Source organism: Diadema antillarum, unplaced genomic scaffold (assembly GCF_040938485.1).
Source record: "Diadema antillarum isolate AM-2024a unplaced genomic scaffold, OU_Dant_1.0 seq00000900_RagTag, whole genome shotgun sequence".
Classification (NCBI taxonomy): domain Eukaryota; kingdom Metazoa; phylum Echinodermata; class Echinoidea; order Diadematoida; family Diadematidae; genus Diadema; species Diadema antillarum.
Window position 1 is genome coordinate 999919 of NW_027271760.1, and position 25215 is coordinate 1025133.

At 37.3% G+C, this 25215-nt stretch overlaps 1 protein-coding gene across 1 annotated transcript; it reads right to left on the bottom strand.

Moving 5' to 3' along the window:
- Positions 1-1691: 1691 nt before the first annotated feature.
- Positions 1692-12101, bottom strand: LOC139741054 (uncharacterized). The gene is given in 4 exon segments (XM_071651642.1): positions 1692-1697; positions 11087-11203; positions 11206-11581; positions 12082-12101. Coding segments are annotated over 4 exon segments (519 nt in total).
- Positions 12102-25215: the final 13114 nt, after the last annotated feature.

Here is a 25215-nt window from a genome sequence, read left to right on the forward strand (position 1 = left end):
TATAAGCCAATGTCCTACATACTGTACATTTATAAATGGCTTTGACGTATTTAAGTTGTCATTGGAGAAAATTGTTCTTAGTGAAGCACTTCAATCCACAGAAAGAGAAACAATAAACTGTTGATTTTGAGGAACCAGCGACAATTTATTGATATATTTTAGTGCTTCAGATGCTTAAAGGTTTCATGACATATAAATGCATGTTTATTTGTGTTAATTCATGATACCCTCAACATCACCTTTTTTTTTGCGGTTAAACGAATATCTAGAAACAATTCATTTATTTTAAGATGATTTTTCTTCTATTTTACTTCAGATTACTTGGATATGCCCACAAAAAATCCCTTCAAAGCCAAGATTCTGGTTGTGACCTCATCTGTCGATCATTGCTAAAGTTATAATGTTTAAGGAAAGACATGGGTACCACCTGCCCCTAGACTTCGTATGCATAACATGCTTGTTTCTCTGATATTAATGTGACTAACAAACAGCGAGGGAACATCAAGTTTAGTCAATATTCTGGACGTTTTTTATCATTACGCATCCACCTCAGTGCGCCGCTCCATAGCTTATCTAGCCTATCCGATAGGCGTCGGGCTGTATTGATACTAGACTGATCGCTATATGGAGACGGACATGCGAGGGCTTCAGCCCGAGCGCCTATCATCACTCGTTTTCAAATCATTATTCATGATTATGCTTATCGTATGCACGACGTGTAGTTTTATGCATGATTCACAAGACAGGCGTTATGTGGTCATCGACCTCATCGACTAAACCAATCAAATATCATCTCCAACTGCATATTTTTTGGACGAATCCATGTTTGTTTGGGTAGGTTTATAAGAACTACTACGTGATTTCATAATTACTTTGCCATTTTGATTCTCATTAGTCTCAGTGTTTTGTAAATTGTTCCTTTTAATTTGTACTATTACTTGACAATTTAATTTTATCGGGAATTTGAAAGATTATTATCATTTTGGCTATCAACCATCTTCTACCGACGCTGTTGGTATATATAGCCTTCACGCGTTATGCATATTCAACATACATACGTACCAGTTTTTCGTAGAATATCTACGAAAACTAATGATTCGAAAACGAGTGATGATAGGCGCTTGGGCTGAAGCCCTTGCATGTCCGTCTCCATATAGCGATCAGTCTAGTATCGATACAGCCCGACGCCTAAAAAAAAAAAAAAAAAAAAAAAGGGTTTTGTGGGATTTTTTGAAAATGAAAATTTGTAATTTTACTAGGAAATATTCTATAAATTTGGCCAAACAACGTAAGGAAAAAATTCAGAGAATTGAGGAAGAAATTGAGTTTTTAGAAAATGATGTATTTTTGAGATCAGATAGTGATAGAATCACGTTGTTGGAAGATAAAAAGAAAGAGTTGAAAAAATGTTATGATTACGTGAATGAAGGGATAAAAATTCGTTCAAGGGCTTCGTGGTATGAAGGTGGAGAAGGTGACTCATCTTATTTTAAACAGTTAATGGAATTTAATAAGAGGAAAATGATTGTTAAAAGTGTACGGGTTAATGATGAGGTAGTTTGTGATTCTAAGGAAATAATTAGAGAAATAAAAAGGTTTTATAGTAATCTTTATTCTGAGAATTTTGATTTTATATCTGGTGATAGTAGATATTTTTTTCAAGATTTGCCAACATTAAGTAGGGATTCTATTCAATCCTGTGAGGGGTATATTTCAAAAAGAGAATGTGAAATTATTTTGAATCAGATGAAGTTGAATAAATCTCCAGGAAATGATGGATTAAGTGTAGAATTTTATATTACATTCTGGTCAGTGATAGGGGATGTGCTGTTGGACAGTTTTAATGAGGCGTATAACAGAAGAGAATTGTCTGCTTCTCAAAAACAAGGTGTAATTACTTTGATTCATAAGGAAGGAAAAGATCCTTTATATATAAAGAATTACAGACCTATTTCATTATTGAATGTAGATTATAAGATACTTGCGAAAGTTTTGTCAAACCGTATTAAGCATGTTTTGCATGAAATAATCAATGTTGATCAAGTTGGATATATAGAAGGAAGAAATATTGGAGAGGCTATTCGATTGATTGATGATATGATCTTTTATACATCGAGCTGTGGTTTACCTGGTTATATGTTTGCTATTGATTTTGAGAAAGCTTTTGATTCGATCCGTCATACATTTTTGCAGAAAGTTTTGAACATATTTGGTTTTGGATCAATGTTATGTAATTGGGTTGAAATATTGTATTTGAATAGCTGTAGTTGTGTTATAAATGGTAAGGAGTCTACTGGTTATTTCCCAATACAGAAGGGGGTAAGGCAAGGAGATCCTTTATCCCCGTATTTATTCATTATGTGTATTGAAATTTTGGCTCAGGCAATAAGGAAGAATTCTAATATTCATGGGTTAATGGTTGATAATGTTGAAATTAAACAAATTATGTGTGCTGATGATGTTACTTTATTTCTTCAGGATCGATATTCTGTTGAGGAGGTTAAAAGATTATTCGATGTATTTTATCAAATTTCGGGTTTAAAAGTTAATAATGATAAAACGTATGTGTTGTTATTAGGTATTCCGAGGGAGGATTGCGTGTTGCCTTTTGGTAGAGTAGAACAGGTGGTAAAAATATTAGGAATGTATTTTTCTTTGAACCCTGATGTTAAAGAAGTTATGAATTATAAGGAGATTTTGAGTAAGATAAAGAGATTATTATTATGGTGGAAACAGAGAGATTTAACGCTGATGGGGAAAGTTCAGTTAGTAAAGGTTTTTGTTTTACCAAAGTTGATTTATATTTCTTCACTCATGGTAACACCTGATTGGGTATTTGAGGAGTTAGATAGGGTGGTATTTGATTTTATTTGGAGGGGTAGAGATAAAATAAAAAGGAATATTTTGTATTTAGATTATGATAGGGGAGGATTAAAGTTCATTAATTTTCGAGTGTTTGTTAAAGCACAAAGAATTATGTGGATTAAGCGTTTGAATTCTGGGGATCATAGTATGAAGTGGAAGTTATGTTTTAAGTTTTTCACTAAATCGGTGGGAGGTATTTTGATTTTTTATAGTAAGGCAATTTTAGGGTTGTTGAGGCTAATTTTACCAGAATTTTATAATGATATGTTGCAGGTTTGGATGGGAAGTAGAAGTTTGATTCTGAAAGAGGATTCAAAAAGGAATGAGGTAATTTTTAATAATAAATTTATTTTGATTGATGGACATACAATATTTGATAAAGAGTTATTTCTTAGGAATGTATATAAAGTTCATCATTTGGTAGATGTAAATGGGGACTTTAAAGGGAGAAGGGAGTTTTTAAGATTAGGATTTAGTGAAGAAATGATTGGAAAAATGTTTGAAATATTTTTAGCTTTACCGTCATCATGGAAAGGTACATTAAAGCGAGAAATGAATATGGAGGATACTCAACTGAAAATTGAATTATATTTGCAGCATAAAATATATCATATACAGGATATAACATCAAAACGTATTTATAAAGCATTGATGAGGGATGGAATTGAAACATCATCAGCATATAATAATTTAGTTGGTTTATATAATTTTGAGGAAATAGATATTAGATTGATTTTTCTGAGGCCTCGGAAGTCTACTCTTGATTGTAAACTGCGTGAATTTCAATATAAAATTTTGTATGGTTTAATATATACAAAAGCTAAGTTATTTTCTTTTGGTTTTGTAGGAGATAATCAATGTACATTTTGTTATTCTGAGGTTGAGACTTATGAACATTTGTTTTTTCATTGTAGGAAAGTCAATCAGATTTGGAAATTGTGTAGTGAAGTTTTTGTTTTACCCCAGATGCAAAAGTTAGATTGGCAATCTGTTCATGTTGGTATTAAAACGCAGGATATTGGAAAAGGACAACTCATAAACCATTTGATATTATTGATAAAATGGATGATATTTGTATTTTCGAAGGAAAAGAGCAGGCCCCCTTTGATAAGAGAAATTAGAGAAAGAATGTTAGAAAGTAGAGAAGAAGAAAGGAAATTAGCAATGAAACGAGGTACGCTGGCCCTGCACAGCAGGAAATGGAATCATTTAATGGCACGGGATACTTACTGCACTACTATTTGATACCTTTTTTGTGCTTTTTGTTGTTGAGTGTTTGGTAAAAAGGTTCGATGTTTGTGGGCGTGTGTGTGTGTGTGTGTGTGGGCGTGCAAATATGTGTGTGTATCTGTGCTGGAGTGAGGTATACCTGGAGTATGCCTATTTAGAGGGGGAAGTGTTGTTGAGGTTATACGGGTGAGCGATGAAGGGGTAATGTTTATAGGTATGAATTATGTACAGACATTGATCATGAAGATTTGTAAAATGTTTGTATATTGGATTGTGTGTACATAGGTATGTAGGCTTTTTGTTGACACCTGATGCATAGGTATGCAGACCTTGTGTTTGACCCCTTAACAATATTGATTTCATTATCTCATAATCACTGCTGTGACAAGTATACGGACGCAGTCAATGGGTATATTTTGTAATGTGTATTGTACATACATTTTGGTTTTGCTGACCCATTAGGCATTAACAATTGATTTTATAATTATTGCGGAGATGATTATATTTGTGAAGCAGTTACTGTGTATTGTATACTAGTAGTAGAACAATCGGAAATTTACACAATGACAGTCCTAAGAATTATTTTGTAATATTTTGATATACGTTTGAAATGTCACGCTGCAAGCAACACAATTAAATATTGAATTGTAATCAATGATGGATGATGAAATCGAAATAAAATATTGTTTGAAACAAAAAAAAGCCTATCGGCTTATCGCGCTATCCCCTGTAACCGCTCGATGCCAACAAACCTGTCTGTGCCCCCGAAAAAAAAAAAACAACAAAAACGTCCAGAATGGTTTGACAGTGTGTAGGGTCAAAAGTTCACATTAGGTATGCTGACGTAATGCCCTATCTCTCGCAAGCTCATTGCGTATGCATGAAAACTACGGGATCGATCACAGAAAAGAGTTCTGTGGGATCGATCGATCTGCAGCCAGCTGTGTGCATTGCACCGTGAATACAGTGCGATCTACAACATATACAATGTATCATAATATGTGCACAGAGATGCCTGCATTTCTGCACAATACACATTATCACAATCAAACAGTTTGATCACAATGCAATGCGATACTTCAGTGAATCTGCATGCATTGTTGCACAGCTGATTCGTGCAACGCTTTTGACTGGTTGAAAGTTATGTTTGGAGTCATCATTCTGTAGGACCTACTTTCACCTGGTGTTTTGGACTTTGTTGTGCCCAGATTCGATGATGACTTGAATATTATTCTTGAGATTGAAAATGGCGAGCTACAAATCGCCAGCTCGCCGATGTATGATTTGTGATGTGCCACTTCTAACGTCCAAACACTACATAAAACTGCAATGAACTCTGTGAAGGTCGTGAGATGTGGACTTCAAGAAAAGTTGGAAGATTTGTTTGGCGATGTTATTGTTGGTGAAGGGGATCAATATGTTTTTTCCTGGGGGGGGGGGATTGTGCCAATCATATTCATTAAAGGGAATAATTTGGTCATCAATTATTCTTCATAATATTGTGTGATGAAAGATTCAGATATTAAATAAATTCTTTAATTGACATAGGTACCGTACTTGTAAGCACCTGTTTTCACTATTATCTGGCCCACTAAATAACAATGTAATTTTGTAATGTTAGCTCAGGGCTGTGGGATGTGGGTTCTATGAACCGGTACTTAGCTGTGGTATGCAAGATATCAAGCATATTCAGGGGTGGTGGAGGTGAAGGGGATACATTACACGATTTGTAGTGCAAAGTTTTGAAGTATACATGTAAGAAACCGGAAAGTGCCTTTTTTGTTTGTTCTTTTCCCCAAATGTTAGTGGAGTGCAGTCTTAATGTGAAGAATTGCACTAAGTTTGTACTACTTTTATTATTTTATTACCACTCTATGTACTGGGCAGTTACACCGAAACTATTCACTTTGATAATGCCTGTAACAGAGACAATCAGACCAATATCTCTGTTGTAAGAATACCCCGTCACCCAGTAGCAATTTTGCTACAGAGATATTGGTCCATTGTCTCTGGCATTACAGAAGTGAACAGTTTTGGTTGAGTTGCCCTTCTGCATATATATATATATATATCTTCTTTTTTTTTAACCATACCTGTATTTGTTCAAAATAGTAGCTACATGTATACATTATTATAAGTATTCATATCAAAAGACAGTCTGACCGAGCAACTTGTTTGTTTCTAATATACAAACATTTAAGGGGGATATCAGCATGAAATCATGCTTGGGAAATGTGTGGACCACACAACACACACAAATGCATACACACATGTGCATACACACACACACACACACACAAACACACACACACACACACACACACTCACATGTTAGCCATTTAATTAAACCCCCTATTAAACCAGTATTAGTACAAATCACATCCGAATTGAAACATTGTACATGTAGTTTGTACATACAGTGTACAGCTGTACAGTGTAGTAGACTTTCCTTTTTTCACGTTTATGGCAGCTGATTATTGGTAAATAAGTTTTGACCTTTTTTTTTTGCAGTGTTGAGGTGTGGTCAGGAAATACATCATTAATTTATCAGTATTGTACTTTGAAATGTACAGTGTACATGTACATTGTACATGTGCAATACATGTACTGTTAAATACACTGTGTAGTCTTCATCATAACATGTACAGTAAGTGGAGACAGCAAAGTGAAAACAAATGGACTTCGGATAGTGTAATGTGAACATATGTATAATTTGTACATTTTTTAATCACATTATTTCTTACAGCTGTACGCCTTTATTATAAAAAATTGGCCATGATGGTAAAACTGTTAATGTTGTACCAACTACCAAGGAAGTTTCAAAGCTAGCGTCCCACTCCCAACTGTCAATAATGAATTCAAAAAGTTGTCACTCTGGGAAGGACGTTCAAAATAATTCCTCAAGTGTATTAGTGTCTTTATAGTTGGAAATTCTATGCCACCAACTACTCATAAGGAACTGAAATTAACTTTTCTATAGTTAATAAAATATTGGGCATATTTCAGTTGTTTCTCCATGCTCTTGAAATTCCTTCGTTATACACTTTCATTTGTACATGTACATGTACAAGTACTGTAATATACAATACATTTACTGTATATTCATGATAGTTCATGATCATTGTTCAACAACAGTGCATTATTTCAAACAAAATACATTGTAAACTGTTTGACTCTGAATTTTGATGTCAGAGAAATAATTTGATATGTCACATTTCAGTCTGATTACCATGTGTAGTAGACTCTCATTACACATTGAAAAAAAAAAGGATTAACACAAACTAGTTACAAGTTATGACAAAGAAATCTTCCTGGTCCCAATGTAGATTCTGTTTTTTTGTTTTTTTTGATTTGTTGTCTTTAACAACAATTCTTGGTCAAAAAAAAATTGCTTCGAAGTTCAAAAAAGAAAATAAATTCACTGATTCACAGTTCAAACTACAGGTACAAATGTTCATGTGCATAAACAGAACTAGTTTTATTTTTTATCAAAATGGGCCAAAGAACGTACTGTACTTCTCATGAATGACTTTGTATGTAAAGAAAGTCTATGTAAACAAATTCTTGGTAGTTGTACAACTCAAAAACATACTCTACACATGTGTACACTTGTGTGTATGCATAGATGAACATGCGATGTACAATTACATGTGCTTACTGAGCTATGTGCAGACAAACGGCATAACAGTTTAATTTTCAAACACCCACCCAAACACCCAAAACACACAGCCCATCCCCACTTGGAATTGTCCCTGTATGTACGTGTACATGTAATTCACTTCATCACAAAAGCACAACCTTGAACTGAAATATCTTAACTTTTCCATAATTTTATCACAATTACGATATGTACCCATCATGTCCAATGAAATGAAAATATTCACGCCTAAAGAACAAAGTACAGTATGAAAAGTAGGTGTGTACATTGTATTTGTTTCTATGAACAAGAGCAAGGTACAGTAATTGCAGTGATAAAAAGAAAATTATTGTACATGTAGCAACTGCAAAAATTTAGGTACACCAGGAACCAATGTACCAAGCACTCACCATTACAAACCTTAAGGAGGAAAAACACTCACAGTGTATTCTTGTTTCAAAACAATCATATGAATTCTCTAACAAACAATTTTCAAAGTCCAAAGGTAAAAGCTACATACTTAACATTTTTCAGTTAAAAAAAAAATCTGAGCTACGCTGTACAGCTGTACATGATTCTTCATGTTACCAGTATATCTGATAAGGCCTGAAAACACTGGCGTAGCCAGGGGGGGGGGCGATGGGGGCGGTCGCCCCCCCCCCCCCTAAGATTTGGACCGGGGATTTGGGAGGCGGAAAAAAAAAATGCGTGTATACTGTATGCATGCACATGAAGCGGGTCTCCTTCGCAACCTTTCATCAAATAAGATATATTTTTTTTTTATATTTCACTCAAAGTGTGCACCAGATCGTTGAATTTCAATTCAAAATATGCAAAATTTCTCGTGCTTGGGAGGGGGTATCCCCCTCCCAAACCCTCCCCTCTGTGCCTCTTTCCCTAGCTAAGCACACTTTTTAGATTTACAAAAAATTATGAATAATTCTGAGTGCACAAGCCTTATCACTTATATTCCGAAAACTCAAGGTTCCCTCATGTATAAGGGGAATTTCCCCTTTTAATTGACCCTTTCCTCCCTCAGCCCCCCCAATCAGTTTTTTTTTTTTTTTTTTTTTGGGGGGGGGGGGTGATTTCCCAAATGTTGATTCCATCAAATATGCGTATACGAGATATCTCAATTTCAACCTTAAAAAGGCAAAAGCTCCATCGGAAGGGAAGGGTGGAGATAACACTCGCCCACGCCTTCTCCCTGCTTGCCCCCCCCCCCCCCCGCCATGCATAGAAGTAGACTGTGGCTATACCCAGATCGCTTTATTTCAATTCTAAAAAACGCAAAAGCTCCACGAGCGGGAGGGGGAATCCCCCTTCCCCTAAGCTCTACCTCACTAGACTTTATACATACACACAAATGGTGCACATTCGGAATAAGAGCTAAATTCCGTGATTTTAACACTTCGATGAAAAAGTATTGCACCAAAAATTTGCACCAGATCGCTGAATTTCATGTCTGATAACGCAAAATCACCTTCGTGTGGCAGGGGATATGCCCCTATCTACACCCTCGTGTGCATGCTTTTTCTGTTTGATTGCTGAACAGACAGCGTTCATGATATTCAGTGTAAGAATTAATACAAGAAGACTAGTGTATTTAAATTATACCATTTTACAGGCAAATTGTTCAATAATAATCTACACTAAAATATACTGCAACCTTAAACAAGTGGGACTGTTTCAACTCGTTAAAACACGCAAAAACATGCATCAAATTGCACCATTTGCAACATCAAAATGTGGGAGGGGGGACACCCCCCTCCCACACCCCCCCCTCCCCCCCCCCCCCCCCCCTCGCTCGCTCGCTCCACTCGCTCGGGTTCAGTCGCGTTCATGATATTCAGTGAAAAGAATTAATAGAAGAAGTGTATTTACATTATATCATTTTATAGGCAAATTGTTCAATAATAATCTACACTAAAATATACTGCTACCTTAAAGAAGCGGGACTGTTTCACGTCGATAAAACGCGCAAAAACATGCATCAAATTGCACCATTTGCAATATCAAAATGCAAAAAGTTCTTATCGTGGGAGGGGGACACCCCCTCCCACACCCTCCATTCCCCCTTCGCTCGCTCCGCTCGCTCGGGTTCAGTCGCGTTCATGATATTCAGTGAAAAGAATTAATACAAGAAGTGTGTTTAAATTATACCATTTTATAGGCAAATTGTTCAATAATAATCTACACTAAAATATACTGCTACCTTAAACAAGTGGGACTGTTTCACGTCGATAAAACGCGCAAAAACATGCACCAAATTGCACCATTGCAAAATCAAAATGCAAAAAGTTCTTACCGTGGGAGGGGGGGAAACCCCCCTCCCACACCCTCCCCTCCACTCGCTCGCTCCACTCGCTATAGGGTTCAGTCGCGTTCATGATATTCAATGAAAAGAATTAATACAATAAGTGTATCTAAATTAGACCATTTTATAGGCAAATTGTTCAATAATAATCTACACTAAAATATACTGCTATATACCTTAAACGAGTGGGACTGTTTCACGTCGATAAAACGCGCAAAAACATGCATCAAATTGCACCATTTACAACATCAAAATGCAAAAAGTTCTTACCGTGGGAGGGGGGACACCCCCCTCCCACACCCTCCCCTCCCCCTTCACTCGCTCCGCTCGCTCGAGTTCAGTCGCGTTCATGATATTCAGTGAAAAGAATTAATACAAGAAGTGTATCTAAATTATACCATTTTATAGGCAAATTGTTCAATAATAATCACCACTAAAATATACTGCTACCTTAAACAAGTGGGACTGTTTCACGTCGATAAAACGCGCAAAAACATGCACCAAATTGCACCATTGCAAAATCAAAATGCAAAAAGTTCTTACCGTGGGAGGGGGGACACCCCCCTCCCACACCCTACCCTACCCCCTCGCTCGCTCCGCTCGCTCGGGTTCAGTCGCGTCCATGATATTCAGTGAAAAGAATTAATACAAGAAGTGTATCTAAATTATACCCTTTTATAGGCAAATTGTTCAATAATAATCTACATCAAAATAAACTGCTACCATAAACGAGTGGGACTGTTTCACGTCGATAAAACGCGCAAAAACATGCATCAAATCGCACCATTTACAACATCAAAATGCAAAAAGTTCTTACCGTGGGAGGGGGGACACCCCCCTCCCACACCCTCCCCCCCCCCCTCGCTCGCTCCGCTCGCTCGGGCTCGGTCGCTTCGCTCCCTCGCAGACTAACCGCCCCCCCTAAGATGAAATCCTGGCTACGCCGTTGCCTGAAAATTGAGTGCTTTTAAAAAGTGGATATAATCGTCTAGATCACTTGGGCATCCACACAAAACCGTACTGTGTACGTTGCTTACATCAACGCCCAGGCCATACACAATGGTTGCTATCAGAACTCTGATTTCACCATCTGGTGCTGACATGCTGTCCACAATTTCCTTTTGGATATCAGTTTCTGTGTTCTGGTGGTACATATAAACTTATTAACATACCTGTGGCAACCTTCTGGAAGCAGTGCCATAAAGGTCACGTACACATCACTGCACATTTTTCTTATCATCCTTTCACAACATGCACCATGGATTTTCAAGTCATCTGCCAGCCACTTAAACATTGTATCTAAATCTTTTGTAGCAGACTTGACAACATGTTTTATATTTTGCTTGTCCGGCAACTGATTTACCCAAAGATAGTTGCGAAGACCAACGTTTTTGATGATACCGCTATGCACATCTCTGGTTGCAGTGGCTGTCAGGGCAACTGCGGGAACTGAATACTTGAGTTTTGATCGTAATTCGCCCAATTTTTCATACGCTGCTCGAAATGCTTTGGTGTCTCCAGATGCAGCCCCCCTATTTGAAAAATAAGGAAAAAAAACAGTAAGATCAAAAAACATTTTCTACGTTGCACATGTGATTTTAATAATGCCTGCAGTCTCTACAATGCATACCGCTTAGCCATAAGACTGCATAATTGTAATCTATAGATGAACAAGTATGAGTACTAGTACATTTGCATACTGAAGCATGTTCCTTTTTGAGTTTTTTCTCAATGTACATGCACATGAAGAATTAGTCTGTTATAGGCCACAGCGTGTGTTTCGGCCGCTTCTCTGTGTAGAGGAGCATAGCCATTGAGACACAGGCTGTGGTTCACAGACTAAGGCAGTAGGCCTATGTGTAATTGCATTTGTATGCGAGAAAGTTACAGTAGTTACTGTACTGTACAAAACAATTAAACCGGTGCAGTTACGGTGTTCACAATTTATCACAATTACACAGGATTTAACTCAGTACACGTAGGAACACTCACAAGAGTAGTAGTAGAAGCCTGACATGTGTTTATACCCTACCCGGCCCAGAGGCCAGACATTTAACTACACTTTAATAGTTTTACAATCCTTTTTTGTTATTCAACAAGGGGTCTACAGTTACAGTTTGTAATTCAAGACAAGAGACTCTCAATGAAAGTTGTCTTGACAAATCATTTTTAGAAACTGGATAAATGATTAGCTTACCACTTTGTCACGCAGGCCAAGATCCATAGCCCTGCTCATCTGGTCCGAAATTAAGTACTTCAAAGGCATGACAACAAGAGCCACAGCTTTCGGAGAGTCTGGTCCATCATGCTGAAGATCTAGTTTGCGAAAAAAAAATCAACGCATAACGGTGCAGCTTGGAACACCACACTATTGCCAAAACCAGTCGGCAGGGAGATAAACAAATTATGACCACGCACGGATGAACGAGTGTAGGGACTTCTGGTTCTGCTGCTGCTCCCTGAAACCGTCAACGAATCAAAGCTTCTCAGCAGCACATTGGATGCTCTTCTCAATATCACTGTCAGAAAAGCGACTCGGAGACGCTGATGTTGACATCAGTAATCATGTAAACAAGATTTGGAGGAAGTATTTGAAATACTGCACAGATTTTGGTCGGAAAACGCAAGACTCGGAATCAATACGAAAAGCGCATTGCACAAGCTGTACACGCGATCCGGGGATCCCCGATCGAGAAGTAAAAGCCATCTCGAAATTGACATGTACGAAAGGTCATGATGCCTTAAATGTGCGAATATCTGTTCTATTCCTATTTATCAGATTTTTCATTTGTAATTTCCAAATCATTATTTTTTACTGAAAAATACATTTAAAACGTTAATAGTTGTGATATCTATAATTTAATACATAACAGTTATGGAACGAGTATAAGTGAGTCTGAATCTTATGCACGGTTTATGCCACCGAACTCTACACAGAGTTCTGTGGTTTATGCACGTTCTAATTTCATTCTCTTCTTATGATCTCTAAGATATATTATTTGAGCAATTTTTAATTAAAAGAAATATAATTTGGAAATTCCATTAATATATGTTGAAAGTAATACAAATATTGGCGTAAAATACGTATGTTATATTGCTACATGCAATGTACCTGTTTTGCAATAAGACTACAAGATTAGAGATCGATCGACTTTTTTTCGATCCCGCAAATTGCCTGGTGGAAATGATTGACGCGATCTAATCGACCAATCAGATGCTCGAAATGAATATAGGCGGAGCCAACTCTTGGCAAGCCAGACTGGACTGTTTTGGAGGTCGAGATGCGTGCGTGCGCGGCAAATTAATACACGAGCGTACGGTGGGGCATATACGCGTGCTGTAGCGGTGTGTGCGCGCGGTAAATGATCACACAAAACAGTCCAGGCAGTGGACTACATCAAGTTATGCTCGGTGTCGTTGAGGGTGCATCGCAATATCTTTTGTTAATCATATTAGTACTTCACCAATGATCTATACATATAATACGCAAAGTTGTTGTTGTTGTCGCGGCCTTATGTATTTCCTGTTTTATTCCGGCGTTGCTCGATTGTCTATCTCCTCCCGAGCCGTCATCGGCTCTGGGCAGCTGCGACCGGTGCCGTCGGCCGCAGGAGAGCATCCTGCATCGAATGGCGCGGGTTTCGTCCCCGCTCCGCCTCCGTGTCGACGTCGAGGACGAAAAAGAAAAATTAATTAGATAGATGCATAATGCATTTTTGTGCGTGACGAAAGAGCCGAGCGTTTTAATATTCACCAATCCTGCGCTGGATTCCTACTTTCTCGATAGTGCATCTTTTAGCTTGCAGAGACAGTGGGATACTAAAGATGATGGGTGCAGCGAAATCTCTGACATCTTCCGGCGGACACGCGCGCACTCACACATTGTACTCTCGGGTGGGTACGGTATGCCAGTGTGTGGCCTGCGCCTGTGTATGTATTGACGATGGTTACACGAAACACTATCTGCTTGCGCGTGATATGGACTCTCATAATGGTATAATAAACGGCGCGGTCATACAAGGGCATTTACGTACAGTGACGTTCGCCATTGGCATTGGCGTGCCCTAATGACTTGAACAACGAATGATGTTATTTTGTTGCATTTTGCACAACTGCAGGATACTATGCAGCTCAGGTACGTCATTTAGTTTACTCTCAAGTCGGGTATCATTGTACTCAGACTTTTTAGGACGGCTAAATATCCACTTAAATTTTGTCCTTGCCGATCGTATCCTTCCATATCAGATTACACGCGCCGCTGTCCATTCGTTTACTGCAGAGCTGCTGTAAACATGAATATTCATAAGATGAGCGGACGTAGGGGAAACCCTCGCTTTGCCGACCGCTTTTTTTTTTAATTTCCAAGTGGAAATAAAATGGGTAGTTCTATGGTCCATCACAGCAAGTTTTGGTGATAAAAATAAAAAAGAATGAGCAAATGAAGACAAAAATATTCTTCTTTTTCCCATAACGTGGGAAAAGAGTTAAAGAAAAAATACGAGGCCTGAGATCCATGGATTCCAACAGGTGTCTACTTATTAAACCTAATGACTTTAATATGATCTCCCCCTCCACCAATAATAGTGGAGATTATAGTGGTAATATAATAATAATAATAATGATTATGATAAAAATGATAATATAACAATAAAAATAATGATAATGATAATAAAATAATGATAATAATAATGGCCATATTCACAATAATAATGAAAATAATGATGATAAAATGTACCTGTGTCTGAAGGTGAAGCAGATAAACGGGTGGTTCTATGATCTATCAAACCAAAGTTTGGTGATAAAAACAAAAAGAAGAGAGCAAATGAAGACAAAAATATTGTATTTCTCTCAGCACAATAGCAACAAAAACACAACTGGGGTAGTCCTGCTCAGCACAAGATTGCGTATGTTAGTGCAGTGAAGTAGTTTTGGACAGTTTGCGCAGGACTGTCTTCAGAAAAGTTTTTTATCAAGAGCAGAAATATGGGGGAAACAGATTTTTACAATTCTTAACAAATTAACATTTCCGCCTCCCTATGTTGATCATCCCTATATTATGACTCTACTCTCTCCTCTCCCCTGAATAACAATAATAATGTTAATAATAATAAAAATGATAATAACAATAATAATAATACACTGAAATAATGATAAGAGAATAGGCCAATGCAAATGAATGGGGAGGGGTGCTATGATCCATAACTAAGAGTGGGCGGAAGAGACGCAAACAGGTACTGGATTGTTTTAATGTTTAAAATGAAATATCAATGATAATAAAGCTATTTGAAATAAGTGACCTTGAGAGTAACCTTCATATGACGGACAAAAAGATATACTATCCTTGACCGATAAACTTTTTTTCTTAATTCCCTTGAGTCATCCCCATGTCAATGAATTATATAAAATAATAATGAAACCGAATGACTATGATCTCCCCTCACTCAAAATAATGATAATGATAATAACAATAATCATAATCATAATCAATGATTATAATGATAACAAAAACAAACAGTATCAATGAAATAAACAGGCTGTTTTAGATCCATCAACCCAAGTTTTGTTTATGAAAACAGAAATGAGGGAGCAAATGAAGACGAAAATATTCTTCGTGTATTTCTTCTCTCATAACGTGGTTGGAGAAATATTAAAGAAAGAATGCAAAACCCTGAGACCCGTGGATTTCTACGGGTTTCTTATACTTATAAAACCTAATGACTATGATCACAATAATAATATAACAGTAGGGGCATAATAAGAATAATAATATGATGATAATAATGATGATGTTTAGTCTGAAGCACATAAACGGATGGTTCTATGATATATCAAACCAAGTTTTGGTGATTAAAAACAAAAAGGAGGGAGCAATTGAAGACGAAAATATTATATTTTTCTCTCATAACGTGGGAAAAGAAATAGGAATGAAAAAAAAAAATGCGATGCCTCAAGACCAGCCGTGGATTCCCTCGCGTGCCTGCATGGATGCAATATCAAAGTCATATTGTCAATAGTGTCTCCCCGTTCAGACGGGTAGAATCTGTAGGCAGAACTTTCGGAGAATCTCATAAGCGTTTTTTGGTGATTTTTCCCTGAATGTTTGTTTGTTTGTTCTGCGAGGGTGAAAATGTGTGTGGGGGGATGGTGGTCATGGGTAGAAGAGAGCACAAGTAACGAGAGAATGAGAAAACTTTTCTTTTCATTTCATCAATAAAAATGTACAAAATCGTATATATGAAAGAAAAAAAAATAAAACCCGTCAGACCCGTGGATTTCCACGGGTGCTGCTAGTTAGCATAATTATAAGATCACAACGAGAATCTTGGTTTGGAACGTTTTTATTCGTGGGCGTATCTAAGTAACCTGAAGAAATCTAAGAATGTATGGAATGTTTCTATATATTCGTTTCCCCGCAAAAGTGATTTTGAGCATATCATGAATCAACACAAATCAACATGCGAATGTATTCCATAAAACCTATATTCCATGACTTGTCTTGGAAAGAGAAATGGACAGAGCAGTCTTCAGTTCATCTTTTCCACACTGTAATATAGCCGATTTCTTTTCGTCTAACCCAAACCGCGTCTGAACTTAGAATATTTAAGGATGAAATGAAGAAATGCATGTCTAACATGGAGTTGATGGTCCGAGTCACTCCTTTTAATCACAGAAGTAATGAATAGTAGGCATGTGTGATTGCTAAATTGATATCAATTATTGCAATTTCCTCAAACAATCATCCACTAAAATTGTGTAAGACAAAAAAAAAGTACATACACAGCAGTGTGATTTGTAATCACTTTGTGTATCAGACAAGCCCTACTGTAACGAACAGCCAATCTTAATTAAGGTATAGAGTGCATGCTGTTTCTTCGCATAAACCCTCCAGAGCTCTTGTACCGAGATAGATAAATAGAGAGAGAGAGAAAGAGAGAGAGAAAGAGAGAGAGAGAGAAAGATAGAGAGAGAGAGACAGGGAGAGATTAAAACAGAAGGCATGTTTAAACTACACATCTTAACTGCATTTAAGTACAGACATTACTTCTTTCATTTCTCAACATCTAGGGAAAATTTTAAATTTCCTCGTGATTAACTGTGAGTTGTACACAGCCTCCATCACTTAAACTATAAATCCATTCCAATTTACTGTGTCGTGAAAGCAGAAAAACATCACTAACTCTTGAGCAATTGGAAAAGTTGAACGTCTATACATCGACACTTTCCGTACAAGAGAACTTCCGCGTAATTGTCAATGTGGGTCCTTGTGTATGTGTGTACTATTCTATCTTTTTTTTTATCTCTTAGGCAAATTGTCCTTTCCTTTGTGTAATTTTACCTCCCCCCCCCCTTTTGGAGGGGATTGCAAACTACAAGCTCTGCTTTTTAGCAGTCCCTTCAATTACCAACAAGTTTGTTTCTGAGTTTATTATCTCTATTGATAATTTACTTGTGTCTTCATTACATGTTATTATATTAACCACATGATTGTACTGATTTTGTGACGTTATTGGTATACGCGAACATTTCATTGTATTCCTCATTATTTTGTTGGAGATGAAATAAATCAATTAGACAATCTTTGATTCGTCAGTGAATGCATTCGACTACCTTGCAAGCCGATAACTTTTAATCTCCTTGTCAAATATCCAATTTTCCAGATCAATATCTACGGTTACAACACAACATTTTACATCACCATGGAAGGTGTGAGTGGGAATAGCAACACAGGTGATATCGCCTTTGATGACATTTCCATTTCCCAGGGAATCTGCCAACGAGGTAAATGGACCCATCTACATATCGCAAAATTTCAGTGTTTATTGTAGAGGTTCGAATGGCTTACAGAAGAATTTAGCATGAGAGGATTGCCCTTTCTTCTTCTTTTTCTTCCTTTTTTTCAACTTACCAATCAATGTCAACTAAAGATTGAAACACATTCTAATAATTAATATTGTGTTATTGTATGTGTTCACAATATTTCACATCAGTAGTGCTCTGTTCATTTCATTTCATAGTTTCTGATTTTGTATGAACAAAAGAAAAGAATTAAGAATATCAAATACAGTCATTAAATCCAAGATGAATTTCATTGAGTTTCTTTTTTATTTTCCATCGACTTTAAATTCGAGCCCTATAAATTGCTCACCTGGCTCAGTACAAAAAATTAGAGCACACATTTCATATTTCCTTCGTTCATTTTGGAAGAAAAGTTTTTTTTTTTTTTTTTTTGGGGGGGGGGGGGTCTGTTAAGTACTCCCGAGAAGTTCCAGTATTCTCCTCATGAATGCAATTGACAACACATAACTATGACCTAATAGCAACCTTGTGTTTCTTCAAAACTGATCTACAATGATTTATGCAATTGAATAAAAGTTGAAAGTTGAACTTGCATCAACTTTAGTCCCAGTAAGAAATTATTTAGTTCCTTCTTGCGAGCTATGAAAAATTATATGTCTGCAATCATTCAGAACAGGAATCTGACAAAGTGTGTGACGGTAATGTAAAACTTTCGAAAGCTTAAATAAAATAGAAATAACATGCTACGGATATAAATGTAAATAGTACAGTAGTCGATAAAGACGCAAGGAGGAATTAAAAGGCGAACGGTTTACTTTCAAGTTCCGAATATATTCCTATAACTCTACGGACGTCCTTCGAATGGCAGCAGGCTACTTTCCCCTTAATCGCCTCGTAAAGACAAGCTGTATAACTAAAATAATGGTATCTTAGGAAATGACGAAGCTTGACTGTGCAGTAGAAACGACTGATTTCACGCCAAACGTTTTCACGACGATATGCATCATGTCACATAAAAAAGATGCCGATTCTCAACCTCTTAGAATGTCAACCATTAAAACAAGTGAGACGAAATGTCTGAACAGGGCAAGATTGGCAATGTTCTCACATTAGAAATTACAAATTGATTTTCCATTCATTTTTTGCTGTATTTTAGTTCGAATCGAAAAATGTTCAAAATTGAAATTTTGCCTTGAAAAGTCAGATCATTATCATCGTTGAACTAGCTGCTGTTGAAGCCGTTTCGGGAACAGAAAACTGTAAAAACAAATTGAGCTTTATAATAGAAATATCCCGCCGCTGGAAACCCCTCCCCATCGAGAACCCCAATACACACACACACACACACACACACACACACACACAGACATTATCAGTAAATAAAACGGAAAGGTCGTTCTCATCTGAACCCAGATGAGTGGAGTGGTTCAAGAGCTATTTAGCTAACAGAAAAAAAGTTTGTTTCAATTAAAGATAATCATTCAGTTATAAGAGATGTTAAGTGTGGCGTTCTACAGGGAAGTCTTTTAGGGCCGCTGTTATTCATAATTTATATCAAGATTTTTCCTCTGTTTCAGAGTTACTTTCTTTTATACACTTTGCTGATGACACCAGTGTTTTTCTTGCCCATAACGATATCGATGTTCTTGTTCAACAAGTAAATACGGAATTGGAACAAGTGACCAACTGGGTCAGAGCTAACAAGTTATCATTGAACGTTGAAAAAACACAACATATGCTTTTCAGCAATACTGTTGATTCTTTGAATTCAGAAATAATTCTGAATGATTGTAATTTAGAAAGTGTGACATCTTTTACATTTCTTGGTATTTTTGTAGATAATAAACTTTCTTAGAAAATACATGTTGATCATATCTGCAAAATTATTTCTCGCAATATAGGTGTTATGAACAGACTGAAAATTTATATTCCTGAAAAGACCCTACTAGTATCATACTCCTCTTTGATACTCCCTTACCTTAATTATGGAATTTTAGCTTCGGGCAATACTCATCAGACACTGCTGAATAGAGTGTTATTACTGCAAAAGAAAGCCCTCCGTATCATTTCTAATTCTCCTACACGTTAAACATACAAATGCATTTTTTGACTCTTATAAGCTATTAAAAATCAACGAATTATTTGTATTTAACTTTGGTCAATTTATGTATATGTATGATAACAGTTTACTCCCACGTATCTTTGGTTCTATGTTCCAAAAAATCAATCATTTCATAATTACCCCACCCGACGCTCTAACGAGTTTCATTTACCACTAGCAAAGATTCTAGCAAAGAATACACTTATTTACACTGGACCAAATTATTGGAATTCCCTGACTCATGATTTAAAATCTGCTCCATCTATATACTCATTTAAAAGGAGATTAAAGTCTTTTCTTATCAATCTTATAATGACGACTCGCAGAATCAGATCAGTTTATAGGCTTACTTTGTTACTCGTCCCCACTCGTCCCGCATTGTTACTAGTGCTTAAGCCTTGACTTTATTAAGATCTTCTTTAACCTATACTTCGCAGTTGAAGGGTTTGTTCTATATTCTTTTTTTTCCCCTTCTTTTTCTTTTTCTTTTTCTTCCTCAAACCTAAGAAGATAGTTGTCTTTGTTGCATATTCCTGTCTATTCTGTTACCTCTTTATCACGCTATAGTCTTGTTTCCTCTTGTGTCGTCTAGTCAGTTTTTTTTTTCTCCTACAAGTAGTCTTGTTGCTGTCCCAGTCCTGTTTTATGTTCATTACTCTGTTTGTTTGTTGTTGTTTTTTTTCGTATAACTGTTTGTTCGTCTGTCTCTTAGTGGGCTGCCAACCTTTTTTTTTGTGACAAACTTTTTGTGCCGATTTGTTTTTGTTACCCACGCCGATGTAATCGGCAGGGGGTTATGTAAAGGGTTCCGTATGTTTGTTTGTTTGTTTGTTTGTTTGTTTGTTTTTTTGTTTTTTTTTGTTTGTTTGTTTGTTTGTTTGTTTGTGTACAAGATAACAAGAGAACGGGTAAACGGATTTGCACGAAATGTTCAGGGAATGTTTGGATAATGACAGGAAAGAATCGATTAGATTTTGGTGATAATCGGTTGACCCTTGCAAATTCTGTGTGACCTTGAAGTTTTGACCCCATGGTATAGTGACCACTCCGAACATTTTCCGTTTCTTAGCGATTTTCCGCTACCATACAAATATGGCGCGCCATTTGATCAATAATGCCGATTAACTGTTCATCGCCGAAAAACACTGTTTATCGGCGATAAACACTGAAAAAACACTGTTTATCGGCGATAAACAGTGTTTATCGAACGAAAAACACTGTTTATCAAGTGATAAACAGTGTTTATCGAGAAAAACTATGTTTATCGACCAAGTGATAAACAGTGTTTATCGAGGAAAAACTATGTTTATCGATCGACCGATAAACAGAGTTTTTTGTGATAAACACTGTTTATCGACCGCCGATAAACGGTGTTTATCGAGAAAAATTCAGTTTATCAGTTGATAAAGGTGTGATAAACAGAGCTTCATCTTGATAAACAGAGTTTATCGCTCGATAAAGTGTTTATCGCCGATAAACAGTGTTGTTGGTCGATCGGCGCGCCATATACAAAAGCGTATCTCCCAAACGATCCGACTTCGCTGCATGCAACTCTGTTCGTAAGACGATCCAACTTCGCTGCTCAACACCATTCGTAAGAATTTCGAAATTTACGTTTATTTGAGGAACTATGTCCTTCTTGATTTATGAAAGTTCGGGGTTCGCTCTCCGTCGTCACAAACTGTCCCGTATTTGGTGATTTTTCAAATTAACATTGATTCTTTTTTTGTTTGTTTGTTGGAGGAGCATTCCTCAATCATGAAATAATTTTGCTCGGTCCCAGTCACACTGCACGATATGCGCACTCATTGTCAATGCGTGTTCAAGGCCGGTGAAAATGCATCGCGCTCTACCCTGTTGGCGCAAAATTGCATCGCCGACGTTGCGGCGCTCGTTGGTGACCGAATACTGGTGCAGTAGATATTTGCATTCAACCCTTGCATTGAATAATTGCCGTAGGGGGGTAATTGCCCAGGGGGTACGTAAATTTTGTTTTTCTTTTTACCCACGCCGATGAAAATCGGCAGGGGGTTATGTAAAGGGTTCCGTATGTTTGTTTGTTTGTTTGTTTTTTTGTTTTTTGGTTTTTTTTTTGTTTTTTTTTTGTTGGTTTGTTTGTTTGTTTGTGTACAAGATAACAAGAGAACGGGTAAACGGATTTGCACGAAATGTTATGGGGATGTTTGGATAATGGCAGGAAAGAATCGATTAGATTTTGGTGATAATCGGTTGACCCTTGCAAATTCTGTGTGACCTTGAAGTTTTGACCCCATGGTATAGTGACCACTCCGAAAATTTCCCGTTTCTCACTTTGCGATTTTCCGCTACCATACGAAAACATAAACTCCCAAACGATCCGACTTCGCTGCTCAAATGTTCGTAAGAATTCCGAAATTTACGTATAGGCCTATTTGAGGGACTATGTCCTTCTAGATTTATGAAAGTTCGTTCTCCGTCATCACAAACTGGCCCGTATTTTGATGATTTTTCAAATTAACATTGATTGTTTTTTTCGTTGGAGGAGCATTTGCTCGGTCGCAGTCACACTGCACGATATGCGTGCTCAATGTCAATGCGTGTGTAAGGCCGCTGAAAATGCATCGCGCTCTACACTGTTGGTGCAAAATTGCATCGGGGACGTTGCGGCGCTCGTTGGTGGCCGAATACTGGTGCAGTAGACATTTGCATTCAACCCTTGCATTGAATAATTCCCGTAGACACTAATCATAGGGGTAATTGCCTAGGGGGTACGTAAATTTTGTTTTTCTTTTGCGCTTTTGTGGATACAATCGTACCATCAAAGATCGTACACTCATACGACCTTTGATATCATCACACTCTCGGCTTGCTATAATCAAAATATCCCGCAAGAAAACGGCGTATTTCTCGATTTTTAGCGCTTTTTCCGCGACCCGTCGCGTAGACAATACTCTTAAAACTGGACTTAATTCGCGCGCGCTTGGAAAAGTTCCGATTCTGCACTTTTGACTGTGGAATTTGGGATTTTCGATGGATTTTTGGAGGAGACTTGAGGACTTTCCTGTACGTGAATGAGTGTTAATACCGTATGTGTAATGATGTGATTTGCGTGTGATGTGACTGTAGAACCAAAGATCGTACACTTCAGTGTACGATCTTTGGTAGAACTCACTGGCTGGTGATAAAGCACACTGGCAATTAAGTGGCCGAATTCTGGTAGATGACCGAATGCACATTATGTTTACCCCGACTTTGTACTTAGGCGTGGGTCTGCCGCCTTTGACGGCCCCTCTCTAGTTTTTAATTCAATTTTTGCATTGGGCTTTTAATACAAGAGGGGACCACACTCTACAAGCTCTGTCTTTTTAGTAGGTCCCTCCGTTTTTTTTCACACAATGCATATATTGAAAACTTTCACTTTCGTTATCTTAGCAACTATTTCAATGTATCGCTACTGTTTTTTTTCTATTATTGTTGTCTTCTCTGTACAATTGTTTGCATTGTTTTTGTCACTTAAGAACGTGAGATTTATGTTTGTATATTGTGGAAAAAAACGAATAAACATGAACTTGAACTTCAACTTGAACTTGAACCCAACAGAGCTCGCATTATGTTCTAGCACATCGAACAGCAACGATTTTTTCAACATTTCATTTTGAGCTTCACCGACACATTATCCTCACTCTATGCATCCTTCTATATCATTTTAAGTTACACCAGTGGCCGAAGACATTGATTGTGACTTTGAATCCGGTCTGTGTGAATGGGAGCAGGCATACGGCGATGACTTTGACTGGACCCGTCGCAAAGGAAGTACCGGCTCGTCTTCCACCGGACCAGATGGGGACCACACAACCGGCTGTAAGCACCTTGGTTTTACCTTTTCCTTAATTGTATCAACCTTTATACTGTTTGGGGGGAGACGGAGATTTACAACTATCTTTTGAACTTCCCTGTTGCAATTTCTAGTTGTGTTCATACTTCTATGACTATTAGCACTATCATTACTATTACAGTAACTACATCGAGTATCTGAATACGCTCTCTTAATAGTCCAGACTTCTTTTCTACCTTCTATCAGAATACTGATGTAAAGGAGTGCGATTTCTCGTAGATTTTATAAAACTACAAGAAATAATAATGTTGCGGTTGTGAACAGTGGTAATGGGTGAAGAGCAATCAAATCAATGCTAGAAGATACCGAAAAAATTGCAAACTTACTGATTCATTATTCAGCCGGAAGGTATTTCCCTTGTGTAAACATTGAGTAATATTAGACATCCGCATCAAGGGATTGATAACATGATAGAGATATTGCCTTTTACAGGTGTAATGTAAGCTGAACATTTTCACGGAACTTAAACTTTCCTCAAGAGATAATTTTTTCCCCGAAGTGCACAGGCCCGAGAGGAAATTTAATATCATCTCAAAAGGACAGTATCTCCTTAGAGGGACTATCAAATGTTATACGCAATATTAGACGATTCAATATTTGTTATATTTTCTGGTCTACATAAATGTCCTTTATTTCATTCAGTCTTGTCGGCAGCAAGTCAAATTCTGGAATTATTTTGTCGACGTGACGTCACCACTGATAAAACTGGCGAATTCGATCCTCACTGCACTTGTCACTTGATTGCCTTTTTGTCCAATCAGCAACCAAAAATCTATATAGACCAATACATTTGTAACTCTTATTTTGTTTCAATATTGTCTGTCACAAAGGGTAGGGAGATGTCATGAAGGATGGCGATCTCCTTGTAGTGAAGATAATCATTTTCACAGGTTCCTCCTGCCGCTAGTTTAATTTAGAAGTAAAACTTGTCACCATTCTGCCGTACCTTTATAAAGAAAATTTGTACTGCTATCCTATAAAAATCGAACACTAACTTTTCGCTTATAAAGCAGGGTCGTCACTTTATTTTAGAGGAAATCAATGTCAGGTATCCCCCCCCCCCTCTCGCCATTATGACAAAATTGATACGCGAATCAAGTGAAGGGATATCAATTATTAGGATTTGATACCAACATGAAATGTAGGTATATTATCAATCATATTTAAAGGAAGAAGTTTGAGCTTGAGTTTACTTTCTTTCACCATGATATGGGTCACACACTTTACCCATCAATTACTGTTGAAATGGCTAATCCTAACCCTAGCTCCACTCCAGATTTCCATCAAATTGAATAATTGAGTAACTGCTGCATGACTTTTCCGTCTATTGTCCATATCTCTTTCATTCGTTGCAGTAAAGACGAATTTCACCGCCGTATTTCCACATTGCCACA